This window comes from Erigeron canadensis, chromosome 3, assembly GCF_010389155.1.
Source record: "Erigeron canadensis isolate Cc75 chromosome 3, C_canadensis_v1, whole genome shotgun sequence".
Lineage (NCBI taxonomy): Eukaryota > Viridiplantae > Streptophyta > Magnoliopsida > Asterales > Asteraceae > Erigeron > Erigeron canadensis.
In genome coordinates this window covers 36496417-36520614 of record NC_057763.1, presented here as the reverse complement: position 1 = coordinate 36520614, position 24198 = coordinate 36496417, and the positions used below count along the sequence as shown (strand labels likewise).

The 24198-nt window shown below is 33.7% G+C and overlaps 3 protein-coding genes across 3 annotated transcripts; all 3 read left to right on the top strand.

Annotated features, from left to right (window-relative positions):
• The first annotated feature begins 1620 nt into the window (after positions 1–1620).
• On the top strand, positions 1621–9529 carry LOC122592456 (NADPH-dependent aldo-keto reductase, chloroplastic-like). The gene is made up of 7 exons (XM_043764691.1): positions 1621–1901; positions 6422–6472; positions 8198–8274; positions 8370–8457; positions 8550–8825; positions 8931–9179; positions 9276–9529. Exons 1-7 carry the CDS (start codon positions 1740–1742, stop codon positions 9360–9362), a joined length of 990 nt encoding a protein of 329 aa, XP_043620626.1. The 5' UTR covers positions 1621–1739; the 3' UTR covers positions 9363–9529.
• A 1258-nt stretch (positions 9530–10787) lies between these two features.
• LOC122592464 (COP9 signalosome complex subunit 2) lies at positions 10788–15567 on the top strand. Its single transcript, XM_043764701.1, has 12 exons — positions 10788–10902; positions 11039–11131; positions 12690–12768; positions 13124–13364; positions 13459–13533; positions 13617–13751; positions 14109–14296; positions 14393–14461; positions 14551–14641; positions 14718–14852; positions 14948–15060; positions 15168–15567. Exons 1-12 carry the CDS (start codon positions 10893–10895, stop codon positions 15256–15258), a joined length of 1320 nt encoding a protein of 439 aa, XP_043620636.1. The 5' UTR covers positions 10788–10892; the 3' UTR covers positions 15259–15567.
• Positions 15568–17161: 1594 nt separating this feature from the next.
• Positions 17162–22190, top strand: LOC122593252 (leucine-rich repeat protein 1-like). Its single transcript, XM_043765638.1, has 6 exons — positions 17162–17527; positions 21077–21148; positions 21272–21415; positions 21498–21569; positions 21650–21721; positions 21942–22190. Exons 1-6 carry the CDS (start codon positions 17307–17309, stop codon positions 22012–22014), a joined length of 654 nt encoding a protein of 217 aa, XP_043621573.1. The 5' UTR covers positions 17162–17306; the 3' UTR covers positions 22015–22190.
• The last annotated feature ends 2008 nt before the right edge of the window (positions 22191–24198 follow it).

The window sequence follows — 24198 nt, the reverse complement described above, 5'->3', positions numbered from 1 at the left end:
ATTCGTTTTCTGTAAGATTTGTCCCATACCTATTTATTTACTACTAAATCTCAAGTTGTGTAGACAAATATTTGTTACATGATCTTGGTATATTTTTTTTGTAAACATTGGCCGCTATTGAAGGCTTGCAGCTACTATACGTTACCTATCATAATATCTTGCTTAATTTATTGCTCACTTATATTGTTTTTGGTAATCACGACCTCATATGCTATTTCAATAGTATCCGCAACAACGCGCGAGTACCATGTTCGTATAAAGTAAACAATACAGTGAGGTTGTTAAAAGATGGGAAATTTCATTCCGTTGGAATGTAAACATTCCATCAAATAATCAAAAACATTCCGTCAAATTTCATTTTTTGTAAAAACATTATGTGAACCAAACACGCCCTAAGGGTCAAGAGTTGTTCAACTTCACCTATGAAGTTGATACAACTTTATAGAATCTTTATCCGTTACATAATGATGAATTAGTATAAATCGTTTTATAAAAGTTATTTAGTACATGAGCCAAAAAGTGACGATAGTTGACAACCGACTTCACCAACCATGCTTTTCATGATATAATACAAATTGTTTCACTTCAATAATAATGATATAATATACTAATGAATACGACATATACGGATAATAAAGATGACATATGATAAATAATGACAAACATGAGAAACTAAGAACAACAACATAAAATAAACGAAAAGTAAAACAATAAGAAAAAGATTATGGGAAAGGCTAAGCCATTTAGTTAGTCGTTTTGCCTAGCAATGTATATCAATTTTCATGGAGGAAAAGGTTACTCCGTATATCCTTTTACTTTTTTTTTTTTGAAAGGTGTTAATCATTTGCTCGCAACAGGGGATCTAGCTTACGTTGTCTTAACTGGGTTCGCGCTAGAGAGCCCCTCACTCTCAATACCTAATAGGGGGAGAAACTCCCAACTAAACCGCCAGAAGACACACTATTTAATTGGGATAAAACCTTGTCCCCACTGCAGGACTCAAACCTGCTTCACTAGAGGACTTTATTGTGAAATTCACTCAAATGTCATTCTCATGTCTCAAACTCGAGACCTCCGGTATATAAAACTGGTGCTCAACTACTGAATTTTCCTAAATATTATTCTAACTACAAGAATGTAATATGTGTCAAAATGAGATGACCGGATTAAAAAAAAAGTAATGATAGAGATGCCTAAAGTTATGTTTAATTCATTAAATATTATTCTAAATACAAGATTGTAATATGTATCATTTATTTAATATTTCTTTTATTAGATTTACTTTTAGCCTACACTCCGGCTAAAAGAAAAGTTAGACAAAAAAAATCTTTTAAATTTATTATTAACTTAGTGAATTTGGAATTTGAAAGAATCTTGATTTTCGGATTAAAGTCAATGAATCTTGACCATTGACTTTAATCCAAAAGTCAAAATTATCGAATTTACTTTAAATATAACAAACAAAACTAAGCCACAACTACGCAATGCTCTTCTCTCGTCTCTACCACACAATCATCATAATTTATTTTCATACAACCTCTATGAAAATGACTTAAAAATTGAATTCTTCATGCGCAAATCAGGCCCTTATTTAAGGTACCATAATATTGTTTCACAAAAAACGAATCTTTTAATTTCATTCATCATTACCACTCCTGACTTTGCCTTTATCATTTAAGTATAGATACAGATATAGATATTCCATAAAACAAACAGATAGTAGTACTAGTATTTGTAAAATGGCGAGTGAAATAAAATACTTTGATATGAAAATGGTGAGTGAAATAAAATTCTTTGATATCGCAAACGAAAAAACAAAATTAAGGATTCCATCAGTTGGTCTTGGAACATGGCAATCTGAAACTGGTCTCGTTGCTCAAGCTGTTATCACTGCTGTTAAGGTTCCCATCCATCATTTCTTCTTTCCTTTTTACTAATTCATTATTTCATCATCATTTGCTATATATAAATTGTGCCTGTGTTGTTATTATATAAAATAAATTATGTTTGTATACCACTTATAGATCAGAGTAGCATCCACAGGAATGTTCTAACATACTTAGAGTAGAAGAATCTAACATTGTTTGTGATTTTTCATAAATCGATAGATAGTTAAAAAAATTGTATGCTTATAATCTAACAAAAGATTAATTTAAACATGTATGTAGCTTTTGTCACCAGAAAACCATTAAAATAGTTTCCACTGCGTTTAATGTAGTTGGTTTTGGATATTTGGACATTTTAAAATAATATCGGGTTCAATCTGTAACGAAGCCGAGGAGATTTATCATAAATTTTCCTTGGTGAAACTGGATCAGTTGGTTAGGCCACCATCTAAACGATGATCTTGGTTTACCTCAAGCCAATGATAGTAATCGCAACTCAAGCTTAAAATCTTTGTTTTTGTGTATATCTTTCTAATTTTATTTTGTTTAAAGCAACAATTACTAGTATTTGTGTTTATTTTTCCTTTTGTCTTTCTGACTTGTAAAGATTGAAATTGTTGAATGTGAGTTGGACTTTTGAAGTGAAATGAATAATGAGGTCCATAATTAATAGGAGGTTGTTGAGAAAGGGCACATGAATGTGATACGATCCAGATGGTTGTATCGATATAAAACTGAGATAGATAATCGATATTCGAGAGATCGATCAACTCTCCTAATTAATAACCAAATTACCAATATATTTCACACATAATAAAGTTACAACCCTAATATTCTATTTATACTAATCCTATAGCTTGGTTAACAAGCTTACTAAATAATAATAATAACACTTTCCTAATATTAATACCTAATAATAATAATAGTCTTGATCATATCATTACTCCCTGCCGCAAAACACACCTTGTCCTCAAGGTGTGGCTTCAAAGATTGCTTTAAATGATTCCCGGATCCCATATCCTTATTCCAATAACTTCTCTTCCGATGGCTTGGCAACCAAAGATCTTCACTGAGAACTCTTGTTCCTGATTCTCAAAAGCCACATGATGTATCATATTTTATACCATTTCCCACGTGATTTTAGAACCAATTATTCGTCATTTTGATAGTTTTATATCCAACTTTCGATGCTTTGAAGGTGTGTTGAGTGTTTTCAGGTTGGAAATTGATTAGACGAATGAATTGGTCGATTTTGATGAGTTATGGAAGAAACGGGAGAAGGATTCGGGTGAAATCAAGCGAAAGATGAAGAAAACAAAATCTGGAAGTTGTAACTGCCGTTACTGTAGTAACGACCGTTATAGAGGTGATATGTGGTTTCTCCTGTAACTGGCAGTTAGAGACCTAACGGCCGTTAGAAATCAACTGGCGAGTAACGGCCGTTAGGCCAGTAACGCCCGTTAGTTGTCAAGTGTAAGTGTAACGGCCAGTTAGCCCAGTGACGGTTGTTACTCGCGTGTTTTGTATATGGGATCAGTTAGGGTTCTGCACTTGGGACGAATTCATAACACAATTTTATTAGTTTTCATATGTTTTGGAATACTTTGGAGCAAACAAGTGATTAGGGTTTCACCTATTTTCAGCTTTGGATTGTAATCATCATTGCTACCGGATTATCATCATTCATTTGGTATAATATGATTTTCTCTCTATTTGTTTGTTCTTGTGTTTTTAATATGAATAGCTAAATCTTTAGCACCCGCTTGGGTAGTAAGCATGTCATAGGGTCGAATTGATATTGCTTGTGAGTGTTGAACAAGGTTTATATGTTTAATCGAAGATCCACATTTATTTGGATTTAAATATTGTTTTCAACTTTTATATTAATTGATTGATAATTGTAATTAGAAGTTTGGGAGAAATCTATGTCATTGTCAATTGATTTATGAAATGGTTAATCGGTCTATAATTAACCTGAAATCGTTGGAGTTCGGGAGAAATCAACGATAAAGATTAAAAACAATTAAATTCATTTTGAATGTGTAAACGTCTGTGATAGAGGGATCTGATTAGGCGAATAAGCAGTTCGGGAGAAAGCTTTCAAAAGATTAAATCATAAAATCAACTCAGGAATTTAATGCTTAACTGTTCAAAGGAGAAATTAAGTGCGGGAGCAATTTTTATGTTTTGAGCAGTTAAAGTTTCAAGTATAACGGGAGTTCATCTTGTCTACTTTTTGAGTCGTTCAACAAATGCAAGTAATATTTAGACCCGATGATTGGCATGTGAACTGATCCAAGTAGGTGTTCATTTCTAAATCTGTGTTAAGATTCAACCAATCAAATACTCTTTGCGATTAATCCTACGGGATTACTGACTTTCTTCACTAACTTTGCAACGTGACAATTCGGTCACAAAACCCCCCTTTTATCTGAATCATTTTATTGTAACAATTGCTTATTAAGTCCTTGTGTTCGACCTCGGTTTACCAAGTCAACTATATTGCATACGAACGGGTTCACTGCCCGCAAGTGTGTAGTAGTCAGTAACTAGGTATTTCGTGTTCATAAATTTAAGACTAGAAAATACACATCACCACATCTGTTGCAACTTGTTTTGGATCAAAGGTTGTAGTTGTTGTTTTTGTCACATGTGACCAGCAGATGGTAGACATCAAAGGGAAAGTAGGGCCTGTTTTTGTAACATGTTTTGGTACAAAGGCCTTAGTTGCCTTGTAGCTGTTGTTTTGAAGGTAGACATCAACAGTACGGTCTTTGGTGGAGTAGGAATAGTAAAGGTTGTTTTTGGCGGTAATGATGGCACGGTCTGTGGGGAAATTGGGGTTGTTTTTGGTGGAATGGGTGATATTTGTTTTGGGCCGTCTTTTGTTGGAACTGTTGGTGGTGGGGCTGAAACAACTTTGAAGGTAGATAACAACGGAACTGTTTTTGGTAGAATAGGAGAAGTGGGGCATTTCTTGGTGGTAATGATGGCAAGGTCTTTGGTGGTAGTGATGGCGGAAAAATAGGGGTTGTTTTTGGTGGAGCTGTGGTGGTAGCAGTTGGTGGTATGGCTGCTGATGAAGGCCAATCAGACACATCGCAACCCCTCGAAACCGCTAGCACCCTTAATAACATCATGATCTCATTGTGTTGCCTTGCACTCCGTTCCATGTATTCCGCGTGTCTCCTATTGAAATCCTCTATCATTACCGTTAGGAAAAACAGAAACTTTTTCCAGATGAACAGTAACGGAGGAACAGTGACGAATGAACAGTTTTGTTTTTTTCTTTTTAATTCCTGGATACCACAGGTGGCAAGATCGATTCTCTGATACCAATTGATACGAACCAATAACGAGGACGTCGGTTTCTAAGGGGGAACGATTGTTACGGATCGAAACCATTGCAAGGCAGGGGACTTGTCCCACATCGGTTGTATGGGAAACCAATGTGGGGTTTATATACCAAATGGGCTCTCTCACCCATTAGATTAGTCTTTTGGGTTGTGTTCTCCCATTTGGTATGTAACAATTCATGCCATGATTTTGCACCTCTTAAATCTGAAACCTTTTTTTTTTAATAAAAAAAATCCTGGATTTTGCTAAACGTAGTGAAATATTGAACGTAAAATTAACTGCTCCTTAATAATAATGTTTAACCGTCGACATGTACAACACTTTACTGTGCCTAAAACATATAGCAAACATTATATAGATCCATAAACAAAAACGGCTAGCAACGTGCTAGAAATGACATACATAGAAACATATTCCATAAGAGTGCAACCTTATAACAGATGCTTGTGAAATTCTGATATGTTAAACTAGGTGGTTCGACCCGTCCGATGGGCGGCTTCAATTTCTAAAACGTCTGTGTTTGTCATGTTTATATTTTTTTTTTCTTTTTAAAGGCAATAAGGCATACCATCATATTTATGTTTACCCCGAAAAATGATATAGGAATTTAACAACATAAATGTTAGAAAAGTTATAAAAAAAAAACTTAAATTTACAAATATAGATCAGGAAAAACAAAAATACAAAAATAAAAAAAATTATAGATTTAAAAAAGGAAAAATAACAAAATACAAAAAACATAATAATAAAAGAAAATACAACAAAAGTATTTGGATACTTAAATAAACAAAGCAAAATTTTTTTTTAATGTTGGACTAAATCAGAAAGAAACATAAGTGGAGGGGGCAAACTGTAAATTCTGAAATTTTAAGAAAAAAAAAATTGGCATGGAGGGATCTCGAACCCCAAACCTTTACTATAAGAGGCAGGTAGGCATACCACTCCTTCTACAAACTATTTTGCTTATGGTCCCATATACACAATATATATCTTATCTATTTCTGTGATGCAAAAAGACAAAATAACTACTGTTCACATTTTATTCTCATATTAAAGTAAGTAATTTGACCTCTACATCAGTAAATGGTTTGAGCGTAATTATTTAATCACCAACAACCAGCATTTACTGCTTTGTTATATATGATGCCATATCTACTTATCATGTTTATCTCCTGCAGGTTGGGTACCGTCACATTGATTGCGCTCAAATCTACGGCAACGAAAAGGAGGTATGCAAGTTTACTGAAATTTGAGTTCCATGACAATGACATAAGATTACGGATAAATTATTTTATTTTTCAAGAAAAAGGTAGCTTTTATTAAATTACAAAACCGGTATGCAAAAAAAGCCTTTCCATTAGAACAAACCCCATAAGTATATTAGACTTAGGCCAACAGAAAGGACTCACCTATATGCAAACCTTCTAATCTTTCAAACACTGGCAGTTAAACAGCAGCCACCAATAAACCAGTAGTACTCACTTTGCATTTTAGCAATCCAAAACACATTACCATTCTTTTCTTCATTCCCAGCCAAACTATTCTGCAGTATACAATACTTGGACCACATTATAGCATCTGGCAGTTTTAGGTGCCAATTAAGAAACCATTTATATCAAACTACAAGCTTCCCCCGCTTCATTTCAGAGGCAAATGCTAAAGCAATTTTTCCATTTCTATTGAGCATAACAATACAAATCTAATTAAAAAATGTTCCATAGGTTTTGTTTTTTTTAAAAAATATTTTAACATTTCTTTCTTCCAAATATAGTAAATCCTGCAGCAAGTAACAACTTTTGAGTGATACTACATATGCTGCTATTACACATCTGCTTTACCATATATTCAACAATTTCTCTCCATGTGTCGGGGACCAGTGTCATGTCGATTATGGACTTTATCTTGACCCAAACCAAGTTAGAGTATGTGGAAATTGTGGAGTCAAAAAATTAGTGCAGTGGTGATTCTCTTATAACCTGCAAAACAGGCATACATCACCTCTAGGGGCATACCGTTGAACTAGTTTCTTCTACGTTTTATAACATCAGACGAGAAGTATAACCTTGTACAAACTATACGACAAAAAATTCAAGCTTTCAATCTTTTTTCTCCATCGGCCATTAATATGCTTTTTAGTGGTTATTCGTAGATAGGATCGTCATTCCATCTTATTTAGACTTGCCACATTTGAAGGAAAATGTGACTTTAGAACTTGCAAAGTAAATATATGGTGCTGGAAAGTTTGTCCATGTCGTATGTAATTATGTTTAGTAAATTGAATATGAAAAGTTGTGTCTTAAAAGTTACACTAACTAGTACTGATTCTAACTGTTTAATAATACTCTGCCACACACACACACACACACACACACACACACACACACATATATATGTATATATATGGGGGTGGGTTATTTTAGGACCACTCCTTATTTTAGGACCATTAAGACCATGTGGAAATTGTAACTTACACATCATCACCATCATCATCATCATCACCGACCACCACCATGATCATCTTGCACCACCACCATGATCCTCCTGTGACGGCGACCACCGCCACCACGACTTACACATGTGTAAGTTTACTTACACATTAGGATCATGGTGGTGGTGGTGGTGGTCAGAGATGGTGAAAAATGAATGATTAAGATTTGGTCCTAATGGTCCTAAAATAACTTGGACCTATATGTATATATATGAGGAAAAGGCACAATCCAACTCTCCGGGCAGAGCTGGTAGGATGCTATCACTTTATCTGTTTATCGTGTTCATGTGTATTTGGTCTAAGATAATAGGTGGCAGCTTTAACTCATTATATGTGAAAATGTGTCAATTTAGATCACATATAGCTAAGGTGTCAAACAAGTAAAATTTAAATCTGTAACGAAATAGGAAAGAGCCAAATAATCTAAAAAGAAAGATAACTTGATTCTGTGTAAATGGTTTTAAAGATTGGTGTAGCTTTGAAGAAACTCTTTGAAGATGGCGTGGTGAAGCGAGAAGATTTGTGGATTACCTCTAAACTCTGGTTTGTTGTAGCCCTTTTCCAATAAACATTAGTATTTGTACTTATATTCATATTCCACCTAGTTCAATCTAAAACAATAATCCTATACTTTACAGGTGTAATAATCATGCCCCGGAAGATGTACCCCTGGCATTGGAACAAACTTTGAAAGACCTGCAGCTTGATTATCTTGATTTGTACCTTGTAAGTTTGTGAAACTATTAAGTTCATATAGGAAAAATATTATTTCTGTCTTCAGACTTTTATTTATTTGGAGTTTATTTGCCTATTTCAAGATCCATTGGCCAGTACGAACAAAAAAGGGGACACCTGGCTTCCAGCCTGAAAATCTTCTTCCAACCGATATACCTGCCACATGGAAAGCATTGGAATCATGCTATGATAATGGATTAACTCGAGCTCTAGGTGTTAGCAATTTTTCAACAAAAAAACTGGCAGATTTGTTGGAAGTAGCACGAATTCCTCCTGCTGTGGACCAAGTGGAGTGCCATCCTTCTTGGCAGCAAACCAAATTGCGGGAATTCTGTAAATCTAAGGGTGTCCATTTATCTGTAAGTCATCAAAAAAAGCAAATATTTTTACTATATTAGTGTATCTTAACCAAGTTTAGTTGATATGACTGGCATTTTTTTGTAAAACCACGTTCAAAATTCCAGGGATATTCACCACTTGGTTCTCCGGGCACGAAATGGCTCAAAAGCAATGTGCTGCAGCATCCTATTTTAAAATCAGTTGCAGAAAAGCTTGGGAAGACTCCTGCCCAGGTTGCCCTTCGTTGGGGTTTGCAAATGGGTCATAGTGTACTTCCCAAGAGTACAAACGAAGCTCGTATCAAAGAGAACTTTGATTTGTTTGATTGGTCCATACCTGATGATTTGTTTGCAGAAATGTCTAAGATAGAACAGGCAAGCTTTATTTTTTGCTAATATTATATAATCAACTGTATAGATGGAAAGAAAACAAATAGTTTGTTTATATATGGATGCTGCTTTTTCTTGCAGGCAAGACTTGTTCGAGGTGATTTTCTGGTTAATGATAAGTATGGTGACTATAGAACTGTCGAAGAGCTCTGGGATGGTGAGATTTGAGAAGTAGGCAGCCCATTTATTTAAGTCAAAATAATGTAATGTAAGCAATAAATCAGTGATGATATACATGATTGGTGTGTTTTCTTGTCAAAACCTGGCATCTAAATGAAACTTGGTATTAAACTCTGGATGCTATCATGGTTTATGAAGTTGATGTTTTTCGTTTTTGTTTTTTGCCTTGCTATATCATTTGTGTTTTGAAACCATGAACTATGTGGATTAGAAACCTAAATATAACAAGACAAACCTAAATATAGCATTGTGCTAAAAAACCAAAATCAAGAGAAGTCTGGTCATCAGTTATCACGTATTTATAACTTGATATTGATATTGATATTTATGAATGTACTAGATTTAGTCTGGTGTCGAATACAGAGCTAATGACATTTTTAAAGTAAAAATGAATTTAATTATTATGAATGCAAATAAAAAACTATATAAATTTTTTAAAAATATACGAAAAACGAACTTGATAATTTATATTACCGAAAAATGATATTTGATATATTTTTAATATCCCGATAATATAATTTGTATTTTTAGGTTGTAAATATAAATTATTATGTGGATAGAATTATTATTATAGATTGAAACATTTATAAGCTTTAGAATTTTTGTGGAGATATGTTTTTAATTATTTATTTATTAATATTTATGAAAAGCTAAAATATGTTAATTATATTTAAATTAAATATTTTGTAAAATTTATTTTATGAAAACTAAAAAGTATAACTAGTGATAGAATATATATATATATATTAATGAATTACATAATTATTACTAAAATTAATATAATTGATAATTAAAGTTTTTATACGCCAATTTCTAATCTTTTATAATTATAAAATAAAATTTAAAAATTAAAGTAAATCTATATCTGTACACAATATTAAAAAGAATAGACTTGTTGTTAAAAGTTATTAGAAAAAATGTCAGAAATATCCACCATTAAAATAACACACCTTAAATATAATACAACCCTACTTTAAATGAAATAAATATATCATTAATACCTCAAGTTTTAAACCATTATATTAATTACATTTAACATAAATAGCCTATACGCCTACACTACTCGTCGTCACCACCATCAGTCATTGCCATCACCCATCAACAACGACCGCTGCTACAATGTACGGGCACCATGATAGTGGAATTGGGTGATATAAATTATTAAAACAACTATTATATAAAAGGATTTTCAAATCTAGTTTATACCAAAAATTAAATAATTTAAAGAAAAGAAAATAAAAAATAATAGACTATCGAACTTTGCACCAATCTACAAGCTAAAAAGTTTTGATATAAAAATACGGCAAACCAAAGTTTTTAAAGACTCCATAGACCATAGTACAGGGAGTTTATATACTTTATTATATATTACAAAACCGCATCTGTTTTTTGTGTTTGCTTTCTCCTTTTTTTTTTTTTTTTGTACAAGTCTTTCAATTTCAAAATAAAACCCTAGAATAAAAACACTCTCTCGCACACACTGATCGCTCTTTCACTCGCTCCGTCCTTCAATCAATCATGGGTTCCGGTAAGACTTCATTCTTTAACTATCTAGGGTTTATATTTCAGTCCGTTTTAATTGGCCCCATACATATATACTAATATATATATATATACACATACATTGTTGCAAGTTTGTTAATTAGGGTTTTGTGTGTGTGTAGACGCAGATATGGAAGATTATGGATTTGAGTATTCTGAGGAAGAACCTGAAGAGCAAGATGTTGATATTGAAAATCAGTATTATAATTCTAAAGGTACTTTCATGATTATTTATTATTTTTTAGCTTTTTTTTTTTGGGTTTTGCTATTGTTTTAGTTTATTTAATTTGTTTGATTTTATTCCTATTTTTTGATGAAAGCTTTTTTGTGTTGGTGATGGACGCCTTATTATTATTATTATTATTATGGGGGATGTTTATGATTAGGCTGTCGTATTAAATTTTGTTGCTTTCTGTGCTTTATGATATCGTTCTACGACCAACTTGAGTAAGCTGCTTCGTGCGGTTGATGTTCGTGTAATATGAGACTTATTACAATTTGTTTTGTATGTGTTCGGTATGATTTCACATACTCTCAGACAAGGAAGACACGGACCTTGTCAATATATGACATGGAAAGAATATTTATCGAATGTTAAAACTTTTTAAGGCTTCCATTATTATATTATATAGTTGTGGATTTTTTATGCGAAATTTAACCAGATCGATGTAACCTATTTAGAATTTTAGGTATAGTGTAATTTTTCTGACAAAGCAAGGTAATATGAAATTATGAGCTCTATGCCATTTGAGTTAGTTATTTAATGTGCTGGCTGACAATCCATGACATAAGGTTACTTATTTTTTTATCGACTTGTAACGGATTTATTAGTAAGCTGTGAGTCATTCATTAATATACTACGTTAGCAAAAGAAATGAATTTCCTAAAACCACATCCATTTAATTAAAAGGCTGCTTTTCATTTTTTGGATAGGATAAGTACAGCAAACATAAATAATTTCTACCACTCACCAAGATAGTTTCTCCCACCTACCTTATTTTCCCTTGGATTCTCTTAGTAAGTCTTGCATTCTTTTGGCGTGATGTCATGATGGGTTGTTTCTCCTAACGATCAAGTTTTGTTAATGCATTGATGTTCTTGGAAGCTTTAGCCCAATGAGTAATTATATAGACATGATAGTGACATCGTCAAAAATGGCGTCTTGTTCGTTATTAGTCTGTACAATCTTAGATTAAAATGCTCGTTTTTCAATTCTAAGTTCAGAATGGAAGAAAAGATCATGTCTCATTGGAACTAGTACAAAGCTGTCATAATAGGTTAGTATAAAGTGAAGATGGTCTAGCTTTCAGCTGTCCAGTGCTGCAAATGGGTAGCCAAACACGGGTTCTAGAAACATGAATCGCAAGGGTTGAGTTTAAATCATCACGTTTGCTTAACTACATCTACGTCTATATTTGCTTACTTTTTTTAGATTCTCAGATGGTAATGGTGTGTATATTGCCTCTTTGTATACTTCTAATACTATGATTTTTTTTACCTAGCCTTTATTTCTTGTTCTATCTTACCTAATGGTGGACATGAGATCTTGATCATTATGTTCCTCTTGTCTGCCTCATTTACCTGCTGCATCTTCCAGTTGTAACTTCTCCTGTAATTGTGCCCAGCAGTTGAACCTAATGCCACTTATTTCACTGTTACTTATTGTTGTAAAACCTTATCTGTTTCTTGTTCAATTTTATATTGTTTTTATATCTATTGCTATATCTTTTAATCCCATATATGACTTATTGGTATGTTATTTGTGGTTTACAGGTTTGGTCGAGACTGATCCAGAGGGAGCACTTACTGGTTTTGCTGAAGTAGTTCAAATGGAACCAGAGAAAGCAGAATGGTGAGTTTATTAACAGATGTGACCTTAAAACGGGGTCAAATAAGCAGATCTTCTAGAACCTTTGTAATCCTTTCTTATCTTGCCAGATAATTTAAATTTATCCGTCTAATTACACATCAAACTTCTTATTTTACCTAATACAGTTAAAGGAAAGTTTGTCATGTGCAGAACTTTATAGCTTTTTTTTCTTTCCTTTTTGGTCTCATTGTCATGGAACTTGTTACCTGAATAAACCACTTGTAGTTGTTGCTGGCTGCTTTTTTATTAGTATAGAATCTGCTTATTCTTTCTGTTACCAGTTTTGTATGTAGTATCTTTTATTAAAGTCGGTGATGATTATGGTTATCGGTAACAGGGGATTTAAAGCTCTTAAACAGACGGTGAAGCTTTACTACCGTCTAGGGAGGTACAAAGAGATGACGGATGCTTATAGGGAAATGTTAACATACATCAAGTCTGCAGTGACTCGAAATTATAGTGAAAAGTGTATAAACAATATCATGGATTTTGTGTCGGGATCTGCTAGTCAAAACTTCAGTCTTCTACAGGACTTCTATGAAACCACCTTGAAAGCACTTGAAGAAGCAAAAAATGAGGTAATGATCTCCGTTTCTTTCTAAGACTGGTCATATGTTTAGTTTTTTTGGTCCTTTTAAAGTGATTCATTCTATCTTTTTGACTGTTGTATAGAGATTGTGGTTCAAGACAAATCTTAAGCTTTGCAAGATCTGGTTTGACATGGGCGAGTATGGAAGAATGAATAAGGTATGCTACTGAAACTAATTAAAAGCACTATTAATTACTCCAATCCAGAAGGTACTTAATCTGTTATTACCCTACAACATTAGATTTTGAAGGAACTTCACAAATCTTGTCAAAAAGCTGACGGAACTGACGATCAAAAGAAAGGTACTCAGCTATTGGAAGTGTACGCAATTGAAATTCAGATGTACACAGAGACAAAGAACAACAAAAAACTTAAGGTGAGATGGTGTATGTGCCGCTGTTATATTACAGTCTCTGCATGTTATATTGTTATATGCTCTAACTGCTAGCGACAAAGTGCTTCTTTACTTCATCTTCGCATATGATGTGAGCTTATAAAAAGCTGAGGTCTTATTTCATTTGGATTTCAATCACTCGTTCTTACATACCTATCAATATAGCTATCAATATAGCTTTTGACATTGTTTATTTCCATTCCTGACCTCAGAATTATCTGAAGAATTAATCTTTACCAAAGCATAATTTTGTGTTTGTCATCAGCTGTCTTCTATTAGCTTTGTGTCCCTTTTCCATCCACTGTGATTATTGCCACTAATGTGCCCTACATGTTACAGCAACTGTACCAAAAAGCACTTACTATAAAATCAGCAATTCCTCACCCAAGGATCATGGGTATAATACATGAGTGTGGTGGAAAAATGCATATGGCAGAGCGTCAATGGGCAGAAGCAGCTACCGACTTCTTTGAAGCTTTTAAAAATTATGATGAAGCTGGAAACCAACGAAGAATCCAGTGCCTCAAGTATGCTATATACTCTTATTTTTTCATTACAGTTGAACCTTAGCTCCGCTTCTTCAAATTCTGTACTCATAATCTTGGCTTATGTATATTATGCAGATACTTGGTACTTGCCAACATGCTTATGCAATCTGAGGTCAACCCTTTTGATGGGCAAGAGGCAAAACCGTATGGGACAGACTTGATCATCTATCCTCTATATTTTTCACATTATATTTTTCACATTACTCTTTCTGATTGACAACATAATGGTGCAGATACAAAAATGATCCAGAAATCTTGGCAATGACAAACTTGATTGCAGCATATCAACGCAATGACATCTTGGAATTTGAAAAGATCCTCAAGGTACCATAAGGCATAATCAATTTTCTATGAGTTGATTTATCATGTGATTGCAAGTTTATAAAACGATATGTGACAGAGTAACAGAAGAACCATCATGGATGATCCCTTCATCAGAAATTATATTGAAGATCTTCTGAAAAACATCAGAACTCAAGTGTTGCTTAAGCTGATCAAGCCATACACGAGAATCAGGATCCCTTTCATATCAAAGGTCTTTTTTTGTAGGATTATTTTATTCATTGAAATGAGGGTGTCGTGTATATAGATGTGCACACTTACATGTAGTTATAAATTTTTGTCGTGTAGGAGCTTAATGTGCCAGAGGCTGATGTGGAACAGCTGTTAGTGTCGTTGATATTGGACAATCGAGTTCAAGGTCATATCGATCAAGTTAACAGGCTATTGGAGTGTGGTGACAGGTTAATCTCATCTAACATTACACTATTTCTGATATTGTGCAAGTATTTTTTACAAAATATTTTTATATGTTTCCAATGGTTCAAATTTGGAATCTCGATTGTGGCAGGTCAAAAGGAACGAAGAAATACACTGCTGTGGAGAAATGGAACACACAACTTAGGTCACTCTATCAAAGTATTAGCAACAGAGTTGGTTGAGAAGCCTGAATATAACTTCGGAGGAGATTTTGTTATTTCCCTTTGGCATATTTTGTTCATCATGTCAAAATTGGTAAAGCTGATATCTGAACATACCAGAATTGATGGGGGTATTATGGGGAACATTGGTTGGATTTGTCTAAATGGTTTTGCAATGTCGGTATGTTTATATGGCGAAAATGCTAATGAGAATTCCTCAGCTTAGAATGTTATTCTCATTTGCCTGTGTGCGTTGTGCCTAGTAAATTGAACTCTGGGTGTATGACACCAATGAAATCATAGAGTAATGGTATATCTTCTTCTACTTCATTTTTGAAAATCTTCTTCAATTACATTTTGACAAATAAAAGTAAAAATACACTTGCAAAACTTCCTTTTTAGTACTGTTACCAAAGGTCTAAATAAGATATAGCATTACTCTTGTATTGCAGTTTTTGCATAAGGGAGAATATGTATTTGGTATACGTATTTTATCCTTTGGAGCTACATGTGTGAACAGTTAAATTTCTCAATGTGTGATCATGTTTTAATAAACAGTTAACCAGAAATTAAAGAGAAAAATTATTTGAAAAGTGGGTGTAAATAAAAAAGAAGAGTTTATTATTTCTTTTTCTTAGCACCTGTTATTCTCTGGGTAGTTTTGGCCTTGGCTTTTGTCATGTTAAACAATCGTTCAATGTTGGCAGTTCTTTCTTATGCAGTGAAAAATTGTTTGTTAATAATCTCATTAAACATGAAAGAAGTTGATTTTAATAGCACCACTATGGTATATGATCCATTGTGTTTTTTTACTGAACATACAACTATAGGTGGCCTCAAGCCAGCAATGACTTTATTTCCAATTTCCATGTTCGTGCATTAGAGAGATGTAGTTATCCTAAATATTATGTCGAGAATCCATTAAGCAGTTTATCGTTTTTACTACCCTAAAACCACCATTGCTGTCAGCTATTGCTATCACCTTCATATTCCAAACCCCAAAACGTCCTTGCTTTCCTTATGTTAAACCTTAGTCTTAAATGATGGTCCTACGCCAACAGAAATTCTAACATTGAATTGCCACTATGACAAACAGCAAAACGCCAATCATATAAACAAATGCTGCTTTCTAAAGAAACGCTAAATAAAGTAATAACAATCAACCCGTCCATTTAAATCTAAAAGCAACGTAATATCCGTACTTGATGATGAGGAATTCGATAATGAACCCGTCCATTTAAATCTAAAAGCAACGTAATATCCTACTCGATGAGGAATTCGATAATGAACCGTCCATTTAAACCTATTCACATAATGATGACAAAAATACACGTATTCGATGAGGAATGCGATACCCAAGCCCGATTTGATTAGGGAATCCCCGAGTTAACGGGTATGATGATGTATTTCTAAACCCCGACAAGAATGAGGACGCGCATGAGAAACCGTAAAATCTCGATCCCCATACCCGAACCCGATACACTATATACTTTATGTTTTTCATATGTGTTAGAATCATTTTAGGCTTAAAACTTTTAATTTGGTACTTTTTATGTGTTATATTTTATTTATCATTTACCTAACATAAATATTAATTTATACATACAAACAAAAGGTTGAACTATACATTTTGCATCTTCTCTCTTGTACTACAATTAACCCTAATATCAAAACGACATCCACAAGACGGATATGAGGATGGAGACAGAGATGAAAATTATAAGTGAAAACCGGGTATAAAGATGGAAGATAAGATTCACGATAATACCCTCCCCATTACTATCATTCACGTTCTACATGTTTTACCGGGTTTACACCCTAGTCAAAAAGGGAGACTAGTCCATTCCAAATTTCCAATAAGGCAGGCCCACCCAAACCACCCACTTTACCATAAACAACAAAAAAGATTCATCATTTCTTTGACTTCCATTTCCAAAATCAACGCAACCATCTCATTCTACTCCACTAAATTCATCATACCACCAAACCCACCTCCACTTCTTCAATTTCCATCCAAACTTTCTTCTAAACAAAACCCATCATCACCACCATCAATTTCAAATCAAATCATGGGTGGTTATTGGGGTTTGTCAGCAGTAGTCCTATTAGTAGCAACCGCCGCAGTATTCACAACTCCGGTCACCGGAAATTCAGAAGGAGACGCACTTTATGCACTTCGCCGGAGCTTGAATGATCCAGATAAAGTTCTTCAAAGCTGGGATCCGAATCTTGTGAACCCATGTACTTGGTTTCACGTCACTTGTAATCAAGATAATCATGTCACTCGTGTGTAAGTCCCTTTTTCCCCAAATCCCTTTTTATTAAACCCTAATTCTTGCACTTTAATCGTATAAAGTTTGTTACTTTTTGTTTCTAAGTTCTAGTTTTGATAGGAAGTAATAGAGTTTGACCCATTTGGTTTCACATCACATGTAAATATGTTACACAAAAAATGGCTTCTTTTTAGTGTAAATCAAGCAAATATGCACTTATTTTTGGTTTATCAAAACACCCCGAAAGTGCTTATTGCTTTTAAAAAGAAAAATAGGCTAGAAGCACTTAAAAAAAAAACACAATCCAAAACACCTCGAATTAGCTGTGTTATATGATTACTAGTTTCAAGTAAGGCGTGTTGTATGTATGTTATTGTGGAGTCTATGTATGCGTTATATTGTTTTGGTCATTGAGAGTATTTGTCGATTATTGTATGCTTACATACCCTTTACTTTAGAGGTGTCTTTGACGATATTTTCAAGTCTGCATCATTTTGGCTTATGAATTTGAATGTCCATGGCTATATTTGTTTTTTTCTCATTCTTATCTAAGTAACACATGTATTATGCTTATGGGATTTGAAGGTATTTTGAGGTCAGTAAAGATTGTTTTTGCTGAAGTTTTTATAAGTTTATTGTCATTTATGTGTAGAGTGTAACTCATTTTCAATCCTTTTTTGTGTGTGTGTTGTATAGCGTGCCATCATGTGTGGATTGGTAGTTTGTTTTATTTATTTGAATGGACACAGATACTTGTGTAATTATAGTGGTCTAGCCATCCAGAAAAGGTTTAGGCATTTAGCCCTTATCAGTGTTATGAGTGGGCATACCACAATTGTTTTGGAGGACAATTTTGTACTATTTTGTTATTCATCAAGACTATAATAGCTTGTATTTCAAAAAAAGTATTTATTCAAATTCAAATGTTAGTATATAAAGAGCTTAAATCGAGTAAATGTAATGATAATTTAATATGAGTGCAATACTATCGCTAGTGTGAATAATTTACGAGAGAAGGATTATCATTAAAAACCAAGTACTTAACTCATAGTTTGGACTTTTTAAATTTTAACAAATTGGGCCCTAAAATCACGAATATATCTTCTATTTGGTTAACTATACATGATACGCAAACCGAGTTTTGAGTAGCTATGGATTGAGTTTGGGGCCCCAGCTCAAATGCAATTGCCATTTTGAGGTAATCTCAACTCCAACTTTGAAAAATTAATCATATTACACATTGTTTATAATCTTATATATTTATAGCTGTTTCATTTATCATTATGAAGTTTTTATTAAACCAGAACTAATGGTATTCTGATCATGTATATAGTTGTCTCAAACAAGGGTTGTTAGTTGATATCTAATACAAAAAGATAAATGCTAAGATGGTACCTGAAGGAGTTACGTATCGAAAGTTGTAAAAACTCAAAACTTTGTCGATTTAGGGTGATTTCGGAATTAGTCAAGTTTGGGTTATGAGTTTAAAAAAAAAGGGTGAGAAAGATGTCATATTTGGTCATATCCACTCTTTCCCCTCTTAATTTAAAAACAAGTTATCTTAAATCCAACTATTGTGATTTTTGGAATTTTAAAATGGGATATAATAATAATTATTATTATGATAACAAACTTGGTTTATCTTCATAAATTTATATAACCTAATTATGGTTCAATATGAGACCACCGTTAATCAACTCAGGTTTGGATTTTACACTACACTCATGGTGTCACCATTTTGTTTTGCAAACTCATGTCTATTATCTATGGATTATAGTAATATATTTTTTTAAACTTGAAACTAAGGGTTACCTTATAATTGGAAGTTCGCAACCCAACTCTTGAACCCCAACAGGAAGTCCAGAATCTAAACTTGTTCTACCGTTTCTATCTTATAATTGCAAGTTTGATACTTTTTTGTTTTTATGTATCTTTGATTACATCCAGTGAATCGAATCGACTATATTGTTAGTAGAGTGTTTCTGATAGATATTCATAATTTGTTAACGATGGCTATGATATTTGAACCTTTTGACCACTCGATTTACATAACTGGCATGTATATGGTAGATTTTTTTTTATTATCATATCCCACAAATTTTACATTATGTGAAAACTAGCCCTTCTAGCTTATGGATCTTCACAGTTGATCTTTATAAACCCTATATAGATTTATGTTCGTGTTTTCGGTTAGTATTTGAATTTTTATTGTTGTTATTATTATGCTTTGATACACATTATTTTGAATGACACTGGTTATTGAAAAGATCCGTTTTGTTAGGAACAACAAATTGTTAAAATTGAGATGTGTATCAAAGTGTTTGGATTTTGGATTCTTTTTTAGCAGAAACATTTATCATTGGAGCAATGGTTTAACCTTCTTATGTTTATGTGTATTATCCCAAGACATAAAAAGGTCATAAATGGAGCAATTGGTTTAACCATTTTATGTTTATATATGAAATGTGGTATTTTCTCTTAGCGTTTCAATTTCATAAACATCAAATTCGCTTGAACAGTTCTGTGCAAGCGTTATGCTTAAGCACCAGCGCATGTGTGGAAAGATAATTTTAGGAGAGCCTGCCTTCCTTTTCTCTCCATATTTACATTTTAGTCATCGAACCTCATATAATTGAAAACTATATCCAGAAATTCACCTCGTCTACATCAACAAGATATCTAAATGCTTCGAAGAAAGTGTACTTTCTAGTAAGAAAAATGTATTGTGAGGTTTCACGCACACATGCTGGGTGGAATGAGATAATTCTCTTAATCTTTTGTTTCACTAGCAGAAATTATCTGCTATATCTTAAATTTTAGCCTGGCATAATCATGCATTTCTAAGGTAGTAGTGCCTTCTGTGTATTTCAGGGGAAACGGTCAAATGGTTGTATAGGAGGTTGAGATATGTAATAGCAAATTAGCAAATAAATGAAAACAAAATTGAGATTCGAAATCATCCTACCAAATCATTGGTCAACCTGGTTGTCACCCGATCTTTTCTACATACATTTCAACATTTTTAAACTTCATGACTTATCCCTTTGGGAAGCTTAGGACTTACGGCTATTAGGAGCGGGCTGGGGATGGGTGGGTTGACATGGGGTTCTTATAAGTTATAATATTTTTCTGGTAATCAAAGGGTTTAGCTTTGAAAGCGCAAATTGTAGTAAAAGAATTCTGACATTTGTGCTCTTTACAAATTTAATGACTATAATTGACATTCTTGATTCAGGGTGTAACTGTCTGAAAAATGTAAGAACTAAGTTCTGCAAAACAAGCCATATCGAGGGATTTTTTTTATCATTACTTGAAGTTCAATGGGTTCAAAGTAGATTCTCAAAAACCTATCCATATTTTCATCCATCTAATTTAGAGTACTTTGACCTCAAAATTTGATAACATTCTCTTCAGTTCTAAAGGGAACATCATTTATTGTAAAAGTTATTATTTGTTTAATATGTACACTCAAATACTTGGTACCCTAGTCTGAAACTATCAGTACCTTGCCAATTTGCCAAGAATTCTGGAATTTTAAGCTCATTATGTTTTAAATGTTTTTGCAGGGATCTTGGAAATTCAAAATTGTCGGGTCATCTTGTGCCCGAACTAGGAAAACTTGAACATCTACAGTATCTGTGAGTTAATCAGTTTTATTAGCTTGTGCAGAACTGCAGACAGTGAATGCATAGAACTTGCTCTTGTAATATTTAATCAGCTACTGAACAGCCGTGAACTGTGATATATTTTGGTTGATGCAGGGAGCTTTACAAGAATACCATTCAAGGTCCAATTCCTGCAGAGATTGGTAACTTGAAGAGCCTCATAAGCTTGGATCTCTACAACAACAATATTTCTGGCAGTATTCCACCTACACTCGGGAAGTTGAAATCTCTAGTGTTTTTGTAAGTTAAATTATTTACAACGATACCAGTGACTATTATGTTGACCAAAAAAAAAGATTAATTTGTCAATTGTCATTGGCAGGCGTCTTAATGATAACCGTCTAACTGGAAGAATCCCTAGGGAACTCATTGGTATTTCAAGTTTGAAAGTTGTGTATGTGCTCATCCCTTGTCAGTTTTTTGATCAAAATGTAATGACACAATGTTAGTAAAGTGTTTGCATGTCTTCTTCAGGGACGTATCAAACAATAACCTCTGTGGAACAATTCCCACCACCGGCCCGTTTGAACACATCCCTTTGAACAAGTATGACTTTCTCATCTTGACTCTAACTTTCATTTCATATTTCTTTTAAGAATTTACTAGCATTACAACTTACCAAATTTTCGTCATAGATTTTGCATGTGTATGTGGTCTATAAAAATCTTCCAGCTTGATTGAAGCTGGGAGAGCAAGGGCAATATGGTCAGTTGAGTCTCTCTGTTCGGTTTTGGTTTTTGGTTGATTCAGTGGTTGTGTTTTGCAGCTTTGAGAACAACCCTCGTCTAGAAGGACCAGAGTTGCAGGGACTAGCAAGTTATGATACCAACTGCTACTGAAGTGGTCAAGTTTGATGTTTTATAACTCCGTTTTGAGTTACAAGAACTCTTGTTAAAACATATGAGATCGGGATAGTTTGTGATATCGTCTGTAAAATCGTTATGTTGTGGATGTATGTTGTTCTGGAATATATATAATATTTGGTAGCAACCAATGGAAGGTATAACTTGACGTATGTATAACTGATTCAGCTACAAGCTAATTTGCACAATCTTTATGGCTTATCAAAAGGGCTGAACTCTGAAAATCTATAATCTATCAATGGGCTTGCATATAAGTTTGATTATAATTCCGTTTCTGATTTTATAAAGAATTTTAGCAACCATTTATTACAAGAGTACACAAGGTCATAAGCTATACCTTCCAAGTTAAACAGAAAGCTACGGAACTAAGGTGCTACTCAACAACACAAATTTGACAGCACTCCGACAGATATGTAATGCCAAGAAGCTAGAAGGTGTCTGCTGGTGAGGCCATATGCGAAACATATTGAACATAGAGGTGTGTTAGCAACAAGAAATATGTACTTTCACTAACCACGGGTAACAACCAAATGAAGCCGTACGTTAACAAAGCAAAAAAGAATATGTAGCAGAAAGTGAAGAAGCCAATGATTGTCTCACCTCCCCGCTTGATAATAAACCGCGATAATGGAATGCCCCAAAATTACGAACATGACACTGCTTGTACGTCTCAGGTCTTTCACTCCCCGCTTAATTCCTCTCATTCACCAATCTTTTCTTTGGCACTTGAACAAGTGTTTGATTGATCTAAATTCTTGATCAAATTTTTGGTTATTCCAATATCTTGACCCAGTGTTTGGTCACTTCGAATTCGTTGTTAAGTTTTTGGTTTAATATTAAATCCTTATCAAGTTTTTTGTTAATCAAAATACTTGGACCATAATTGTTGTTTAATTCAATTATTTTTGTTCTATTTTAAAAAATGTGATGTTTTAAATATATCTTAATTTTTAAGATGCAAAAGCATATTTATTTATTTAAAATATATGTTGATTTTCAAATTTTTACATTTTATTTAACATATTTTAGTGAGTTGCCCTATCAACTGGCCATTAATAAATTGAGAATGTAATTTTATAAAGTGTGATATTTTAAATTATCTATCTATAATATATATATATATATATATATATATATATATATATATATATTTAACATTTTTTCATTATCCTCAAAATACCCCCAAATATTTTTTTTAACACTCTTCACATTTTTTCCTTTTTCTTAATCCTAACTATGTGTGTATCCAACCTTAAAACATATCTTAAATCCTAACCTAAAACATATCTCCTTCTTGAGTCTCCGCCCTCTCTCGCTAGCCCTGGCACCGCCACCACCAAACCGTCGATGCTAACATAATCGTCGCCGCATCGCGCATGCATACATCTAGTGTTATTAAAAATATATTATTTCAGTATCCTTTATAAATACCAGTCCTTGACAATTTGAAACGGTGCATGGAATTTCGGCCGCTCACAATTTTATGTTTCTTGCCTTAAAAATAGGAAGTTCACACTCGGATTCAAGAAGGCTCAATCTGTTCGTGCCACAACCATTTTTTTTAGTTACTAGTTAGCATTCAAGAAATCACATTAACATTCAATTGGACAGTATGCGGAGCTCCAACCACTCACCCTAGTCATGGTGATAAACCGAGATGAACCAAACTTGGGACAAGGGGTCGTTATTGGCATTATAGACACCAGAAGAAAACCTACTCATTCGTCATTCGATGACGTCGGGGTCCCTCGCCCTCCAAAAAAATGGGGGGTTAAGTCATCTTTTTCAAATAAGATTATTGGTCGATACATCTTTGATTTTAATTCACTTGTCGATGAGGATGGGCAAACCCATGTTTCATCCATTGCAGCCGGTAACTTTGTTAAAGGTGCACGCTTGTTTAACCAAGAATTTGGCATCAAAGCTGGTTTGGAACCTTATGCACACATCGTAAGTTATAAAGTGCGCCAGGATAAGCATGGCGGGATGATGGCATCAACATTAGAACATGCCATTTTGAAAGTCGTTGATAATGGGATACACATCGTAAGTTTATCAATGAAAGGCAAACCGATCTTAGATGAGAAGAGGTTTCGTGCCAACATGTTTGCTACCGGTTGTGGACATGTGAACTATGTAAAGGGAAATGATCCCGATCTC

Bases quoted from the DNA above. Each gene is read 5' to 3' on its own strand.
- LOC122592464 (XM_043764701.1), top strand. The intron at 12,769-13,123 runs GTGAGTTTATTA...TATCGGTAACAG, and splicing joins GAACCAGAGAAAGCAGAATG to GGGATTTAAAGCTCTTAAAC. The intron at 13,365-13,458 runs GTAATGATCTCC...ACTGTTGTATAG, and splicing joins TTGAAGAAGCAAAAAATGAG to AGATTGTGGTTCAAGACAAA.
- LOC122593252 (XM_043765638.1), top strand. From the start codon at position 17,307: ATGGGTGGTTATTGGGGTTTGTCAGCAGTAGTCCTATTAGTAGCAACC. The intron at 17,528-21,076 runs GTAAGTCCCTTT...ATGTTTTTGCAG, and splicing joins GATAATCATGTCACTCGTGT to GGATCTTGGAAATTCAAAAT. The intron at 21,416-21,497 runs GTAAGTTAAATT...TGTCATTGGCAG, and splicing joins TTGAAATCTCTAGTGTTTTT to GCGTCTTAATGATAACCGTC.
- LOC122592456 (XM_043764691.1), top strand. From the start codon at position 1,740: ATGGCGAGTGAAATAAAATACTTTGATATGAAAATGGTGAGTGAAATA. The intron at 8,826-8,930 runs GTAAGTCATCAA...TCAAAATTCCAG, and splicing joins CTAAGGGTGTCCATTTATCT to GGATATTCACCACTTGGTTC. The intron at 9,180-9,275 runs GCAAGCTTTATT...TTTTTCTTGCAG, and splicing joins AAATGTCTAAGATAGAACAG to GCAAGACTTGTTCGAGGTGA.